General features: G+C 38.2%; 1 protein-coding gene across 1 annotated transcript; it reads right to left on the bottom strand.

Annotated features, from left to right (window-relative positions):
- Nucleotides 1–21: 21 nt before the first annotated feature.
- Nucleotides 22–7,455, bottom strand: vps25 (vacuolar protein sorting 25 homolog). Its single transcript, XM_072373347.1, has 6 exons — nucleotides 7,351–7,455; nucleotides 5,480–5,625; nucleotides 5,058–5,111; nucleotides 4,890–4,978; nucleotides 1,947–2,022; nucleotides 22–867 (listed from the first exon to the last, which is right to left on the bottom strand). Exons 1-6 carry the CDS (start codon nucleotides 7,395–7,397, stop codon nucleotides 755–757), a joined length of 525 nt encoding a protein of 174 aa, XP_072229448.1. The 5' UTR covers nucleotides 7,398–7,455; the 3' UTR covers nucleotides 22–754.
- Nucleotides 7,456–7,554: the final 99 nt, after the last annotated feature.

Genomic DNA, 7,554 nt, shown 5'->3' with positions numbered 1-7,554 from the left:
CACAAATGAAAAGCAAACAAATTTAACAAATCTCTAATTTATTTTCCTAATAGATATGAAAAAGGAGGTTGAATATAGACAGAGAGAGAGAGATAACAGGTGCGTCACATTAGCTACAGCACAATAAAAGGATGACAGCGATCTGCACATGAAGTCCCCTATAATATTACACTCAGCTGAGTCGAACCAGGTTGGATCAAGTCTCTGTGGTGTTCCTCTTCTGGAAGCATTTATTCTGAGAATACAAAGTCCCTCTGGTGTCGTGTTGTGGGAGTTCTTTGGGATGTGTGGCTGGAACAGAGGAACAACAGCCAAGCGAAGGTCCGTCGCTAACTCTACACAATAAACTTGTTAACAGAGAAAAGTGGAAATAAAACTAGTTGCATTTACAATAATAAAGGAGTTAAGTTACAGCCTGTGGGGAAAACTTTCCCCTAAAGTATTCAGACATGATGGTATTTAGTCCCCTGATACTCATTGCATGTTTAAATGGCAACAAATGTCGCCTGTGACAACTAAAAACTTTCACCTCAGATGTTCTTTTTTCCCCCCAAACACAGAAATGATAACGGTTCTCTTCCAGAAAAAGGTGGCTTTGAACCAAAAGGCAACAAACACTATTACACAACCAGCATCCACAGGGCTGGGCATCGAGGTGCACATGGTGTAGCCTTATATGGCTACATCCTAAAATTTGCCGGTAAGGTACAGTATGAGGGCTCCCAGACAGAGCGAGTGTGATTCCAGCACCGTTTCAGAAGAATTTGACACCTTTTCCGTCATCCATGGTGATGATCTCTGCTTTGCCCTCGGTCTGTAAAGCCTGTAATGAGCGCAGCAGCATCCACTCTTCTAAACCATGGAACTCTGCAGGAAGAGATTACAGGAATAAAGTACAATAACGATATTTTTGTATTTACATACAGATAAGCAAAAACATGTCAAGGTCTGGCATACATGAGGACCAGCCGGTTCTAATAGTTTGTTTACAGAGAAATGAGCAGATGTAAACTCCACAATAACTTATGATTTGGGTTGCAGCATTTCTGAAAAGGCAAGGCTTACGAGGACCCTCCAAAAGGCCACAGATTGGACCAAACAGCACAGGGCATTTTTACAGGTTCTTTTTTTTTTCAGCATTTGAGGGACCAATAGCAGGTCATTACAGTCACATTTACAGTCATCTTAGCAGCAGTTTACATGGTGCGTCACGTGCAAAAGAGATATTTCAGGAGGTGCTGTGACTGTCACTTCAGCATCAGACGGCTCTTTTCAACAGAAGAACGACCATTTAGTTTAGCGTCATTGCATGCATGGTGGCTGCTGATCAGCTGTGACTCAACTTTCTGCTGGTGGAGACTAGAAATGAGTGACAAGCCTGGAATGGCACAAATATCCAGAGCAACAGGGGCATTTTGGGACGAGAAAATATGATAATATAAACAAATGTCTGATGCAAACATGTTGTGGTGTAAAAAAATCTTTAAATATATGTATAGCATTATTTGCCTAAATACTATGAACAATTTTAGATTGGAGGTGTTTTAGAAAGTGAAAATTTGCTTTTCTGTGGCACCCTTGTCAGAAATTCACCCTGATTCTCCAAACTGAGAGCACTCTGACCGGTGTCTATTGCAGATAAGAACCCACTAATTCTTATCTGCAACTCACGCGTGCTTCACAAGAACCTCACTTTAAAAAAAAAGAAAGAAATCAAATAAACAAAAGAAATATCTCTTTAAATTCATAGTAAAAGATCACATGGAGTAAAACATACCAAATAAACACATAAAACTGGTTACAACCTGCAAAAATGCAATAATGTATAAAAAAAAGGATCTACATGTTTCTACACATTTTATATCAACTATATTAAAACCAACAAGATTTGTGGCAGCATTTAAAACAACAAAAGCAAAGAAAAAAAGCCTTAAATGATTCCCTACCTTCACCTTCTGTGTCATCGCCATTGGACAGCTCGTAAAGTGTAAAAACAGAGTTGACCATGCCGTTTTTGGAAACCTATAATGTCAAAAAATAAAATAAAGGTCACTTAGAAAATGCATCGAAGTGTTTTTTTTGTGATGGCTAAGAACAACAAGTTATACTCCTAACAACTCAAATTTGAGGAAATGTTTTTTATCTTACTTCTTTTGTTCTGGAAGGTGAAAGCCAGAGTGTTACATTAAGATGAGTGAAGTTTTATTTTCATAGTTGTGAACTTTAAAGCAAAAATGATGCCATGTTCAATAAATCCCATGCATGATTCACTAAAATGCGACTTCCCCAGCTGATTTGTAGCCCCCCACTCCATTCCCACTTGATTTAAATCCTGTGGAAGTAAATCGCAACTTTTCAACCTTAGCCTGAGTCAGAAGAAGCTCCATCTGCCGTCAACAACTACAGACCAGCTGCCCTAACAACTATTTCTTTCCTGGCTGAAGAGACGCTGGTGATGGAGGACTACAGACACCTGGAGATTTATCTGGACAACAGACTGAACTGGAAATGCAACACAGCGGCTGACTACAAGAAGGGACATGATGCACCATGATGTTGTATATCTATATCATCTACAAGCCTGTGGTGGAGAGAGTAATCTGCTTTGTAGTCATCTAATGGAGCAGCAGCCAGTGAATACATTCAATTGAATAAACTAATAAAGAAGGCTGGCTGTGTGATGGGGACTTCTCTATTGCAAACACTTAACAGACAGCGCTGCACAGCCACCACACAACACAGTGATCAAACAATTTGGAGTGTTCAGTCAGAGGCTTCTTCAGCTTAGCTGCAACAAAGAAAGATACCGGAGATCCTTCCTGCCAGCAGCAATAACCATTTATGACCTTAATGACTAATAACTATTATTGATTATTTATGCTGCAGAATAATTACCTATTTGGGGAATACTAAGTTCAATTAATTGTTTAAAAAATAGCCAAAGACGAGGCCTCCTGTCTTCAACACACAGACAACACTTATTCACACTTCTATCTTCAGCAAACCCTTTAAAAACATTCCAACACACAATGACGTTTGAGAGTCACGCCTCGATTCACAGAAGAAAAACAGCAACAGCAACGTGTGTGCAGTACAAGCTGTACAAAAATGTGCAGGCTCATGCTTTGCTTTGCTTTAATGTGCGTTTGTTTTGAGCTGCAGCCCGTGTGGGTTTCTGTGCACCTACAGAGGCTGTGACGTGCAACCGCAGCCTTTACAGATGCACCCCAGTTCCTCGGACTCCCTACATGCTCCAACTGTCTTCATTTGATTTAAACACATAAGTTGTCATCTGACAGTATAGGTTATACAAACCGATTATTTTTCTATCGCAACAGATTCTGGAAATTTTCATGCTTAAATATGTATATATTTATATGTACACATACAGTTCTATGACCTGGGGTGATAGAAGGTGGATTTTAGTTTACAAAAACAAAAATTGTTTATATGCACACTGACACACATATCTTTATGCTTTCCGGCTCACCCAACCAAAGCGTGTTTACGTAAAAAAAAGCCTGTTTTTTTTAGTCACAAACACAGACCTGAAGCTGGAAATTTCCCAAAAGAAGAATGAACTATAATCCTTGATAAATATAATCGATTTACAAATATAATCCAGCCTAAGAGGCTGCAGCCACAGAAAGGAAGCTAGAAATAAGATGAGCACGGTGGCTGAATGAGTATTTTAACATGTTTATCAGTATCACTGCCCACCCATTGGGTCCAACTTTCAACATTGTTGTGTTTTTCATGAAATCAGCATGTTGCAGGTGTATTCTTATGACATATAACACCACATTAACCTCATTCTTTCAGTTGAAATCCTGGTAAATGTACTTAAAATATTTTTTACAGTCTTCATGCTGCTTTTAAATCCTATTAGATAAAAAAAAGCATAATCTTTAGTGGTTTAATCAAATTACTTTTTTAGATAAGCTGATCTGTCCTCTGACATAACATATCTCATATCTCCTTAAAAGCATGTGACTTAAAACCAAAGGATTTAGATGGTCTCTAATTCTTAAGAGAAACTGGAAAAAGGTTTCTCAAGTCACAGATTGTTTGGAAGGCAGTGAAATTTATTCTAACCTGCCAAGTTACCGTGGCAATGAAGTAAACCACCTTTATGATATTCAAAACATTGAGTTAAAGCTGAAGCTATATTTCTAAATCCTAAAAAGGCCTCTGACCGCCCCGAGAAATCAGAATATGACCATGAACAATCAGCGATTACATCAAGCAGGTGACTAAGCAGAATTCCACCATATCACTGATCTTACTTATCAAATTGGTCACTAGTAGTTGCACAACAAACAGCACTTCCTTACAGTGCAAATGTCTTTGAATTTCACAGATAATTAAATGTTTAGAGTGGAATCTGAACTTTAAAATGATAAAGGGTACTTAGTGTGTGTTCCTGTTATAGACTGAGTTTGAATTAGATTTTGCCAGAGTACGGGACGTAAGAGTTCGAAGGATGTCTCCTATAATGCTGTCTTTCTGATGCCACAGCGATACTTTTGCTGTCTTCAAGAAGTCTATTAAAAACTGGCTACCTCCTCTGGGAGAAATCTAGCTCAGGGAAAAAACTCAATTACATAAGTCTGGTCTCATGTTTGTATGACGTTTAAGAAACCAGGTTAGAGCAGAAAACTGCCTGTAACCCAGCTAATTTAATGGCGGTAAAACCATGGAGGGGGCTAGCCAATATAGTGTCGATCCTTGTGGTTTTGTGCTGTGTTTATCTTAGAGGTTTCTACATTTTAATAGTGTAATAATGAATAATAACACATTAAATTGATGGGGCTATAAATAACACTTTCTGCTTTCTTCTCAGTCTTGATCTATCCCTCAAACGAGCAACAAGGTAGTCTGTGACTCACCCACTGGTGTATCAACTTGCCCCATTCCTCCGGTCGTCTCCACATTACTAAACACCGAGACTTGCTTTTGTCCAACCATTCGAGGTTCCCTAAAGTCAGACATTAAAAAAGATGTTTGTCATTGCTAAGCTCAACACTGCAAAAACACGAGGACAGAATTAGTTTTACCTTTTTTCCTCAGTTCCTCAAACACAACCTGAATTGCTTCCATCGACAGTTTTCCTGGAACTGTGTTAAGGGCAAACTGAATATGTATGTTTTTGTACATCAGGCTTAAATAAAAGTAAACCTCAAAAGAAGATGACTTGAATTCAATCTAAGCAGGCTACTGCAGTGATATGAAAGGAAGAAACAGAGTTGACACTGTCCTAAAATGCTTGAAAAGCATACAGTTCCAATAATCTATGTCAACATTAATATCCTGTGGCCGGAATTTCATATTCCAATAAAGAAGGGAGCCGATAAACTATTCTGCGGCAATCTACATGTAACAATTTTGCCACAACATGATAACAAATAGCTGTTTTTCAAGCAACAACGTGTGGTCAAATTCTGGCTCTGACTGCCTCACAGCTGGACTTTCAGGATACGTTCTATCTTCTTGTTATTGAACACAGGACTTTCCTGCGCCTCCATGACGTCCAGGGTGTAGAGCTTGTGATGCCGGCAGTAGGACAGAGCCAGGGAACACCAGGCCGCCAGCTGCTTCTGCCTTGTGTCAACATTAGGCTGTAGCCTGTCCGTAAGAAGACAGCAAAAGAAAACTGTTAAACATACTCACGGCACTGCAAGAACAGTTCAAACTGCCTGTGAATTAAGTGAACTGTGACAAACATTCAAGCAGGGAAGCTTCCCTTAAGTGTTCATGTATCCAGTGATTTTTAAAATTTTGTTATGTGTTGTTAAGAGCATAATTTGTACAATCTTAATTGATGTAATATTGATCTTTTTACACATTTACTTTACACAATCAGTGATTTTGATTAATTTTTGTTAAATAAAAACTAATTCTGACCATGTTAAGTCTAACTAGGAGAGAATTTGACCAAATTAGCTGACATTTCTCTCATTTTGGTCTTCTTAATATATACCAAAAGCTGCCACAGTGACACAAAAATCCTCTGATATTTTCTCTAAACTGTCCACATTTATGTTCAGTATCCCTATATCATCTTACCTTGCATCAGATGATGATGGCAAATCTGTCCAAGACAAACAACATGACTTTTTAAAAGAGTTTTGTTCACTGGATTAAGCTTTACCATGAGACAAAGTGATCTAACACTTTCTCATTTGGGTTCCTTTGACAGCTAATGTTTATGTGATCAAATGGTTGAAATGGAAATGTCAGATATAATATACATCAGTGTGCTTTCAGTATTGTCCCAACAGTATGAGTTTAAATCTATCAACCATGCACAAAGGCTGGGTGTATTATTCATTTTGTCTGGTGTGAAGTCGGTTAATACAGAAGTTGAAGGCCATGGTCTTCTGTTGAAGTCCTGTTCGTTACATGAATGTCATGCTCGATAGTTCCAAAATGCTAATGCATAAATAAGACTTATACCTTCAAAAGGACCACACACTACATATGTAATTTTGAATAATTTTGCAATTAAATGCCTCATGAGTTTAATTGTGTTCTCTTTATCATCTATTATAACTCGTGTGAACATTTAAGGATATCCGGAGTTGTATCTATGAAGAAATGCAGAAATTTCAAAAGGATTCACCCAGTTTTCATCAAAAAGGAACCCTGCATTTAGGCATCAACATACACTTATCACACATTAGCACAGACTCATAGCAAGCATTACTACTGAGAAATTCACATTTCTTAGAAAACGCTTATTAACAGTCTTCAATCTGTGGCGCACATTCTTGTGATTTCCAGGGTATACAAATCTACCTACAGACAGTTGTTAGATGTCCCTTCTAAATAGTATTTACTTGTTCTTTCAACGTTTCATTTGTTTAATAAGACTTCAGCGCTATGGCGTTATAGTCCAGCAAGTGTAACACCAAAACTTGCTAACCTAAATCATCAACAAGAAAAAGAAGCGCTGTATATGTGTAAATGCCAGCGTTGAAATGAGAACATCGTTTGAGAGGCGTTACCGTTAGCTGGTACCAAATCCTATCAAAACAACGCACAGCTAAACAGTTTTATGTCAAAACTCTAACAATATCTTATTAATATTTCATTGTTGAATGTATCTTCATGACATCAAACCTTAATGATCCGTTGAAACAAGCCAAAAGCTCATTCTTAAACTTTAGAAACACTGTTAGTTTAAATCCACTTCCCTAGCAATCTGTGTCGTCAACTAGCCAACTAGCTTGCTAACATGACGCTAACTCGCAAATCAGCGCACCACAATTCAGTAACGCATAAAAGTGGATGTTAACAAACGTTCTTCAACGTTCATTTAAAGACCTGCTTCATAAATATCTGACTCACGTAAAAAACGGTGGGAAATTATATTGCCAGGGCCACTCAAAACTCATTGCAGTTGATGCGGTGTTCACGGATGAGAGCTTCCGGAAGCGTCCCACCACTCTAATAGTTCCGACTAACTACACGGACGGTGAAATGCAGAGAATATCGCGTCAATACATATTTTCATCAGAAGAAATCACAATCATCAAATGTAAAAGTTTTATG

The sequence above is a fragment of the Leuresthes tenuis genome, unplaced genomic scaffold, assembly GCF_036924035.1.
Source record: "Leuresthes tenuis unplaced genomic scaffold, fLeuTen1.0.hap1 SCAF_20, whole genome shotgun sequence".
NCBI classification, from domain to species: domain Eukaryota; kingdom Metazoa; phylum Chordata; class Actinopteri; order Atheriniformes; family Atherinopsidae; genus Leuresthes; species Leuresthes tenuis.
Note: the sequence above shows the minus strand (reverse complement) of the source record. Positions and strands in the feature narration are given on the sequence as shown.

What these genes read in the sequence shown, in the direction of transcription:
- vps25 (XM_072373347.1), bottom strand. Translation starts at nt 7,397, where the DNA reads ATGAGTTTTGAGTGGCCCTGGCAATATAATTTCCCACCGTTTTTTAC. An exon ending in GCAAGTTGATACACCAGTGG is followed by an intron (nt 2,023 to 4,889) that starts GTGAGTCACAGA and finishes TTGACATTATAG; the next exon opens with GTTTCCAAAAACGGCATGGT. An exon ending in CGATGACACAGAAGGTGAAG is followed by an intron (nt 868 to 1,946) that starts GTAGGGAATCAT and finishes CTCTTCCTGCAG; the next exon opens with AGTTCCATGGTTTAGAAGAG.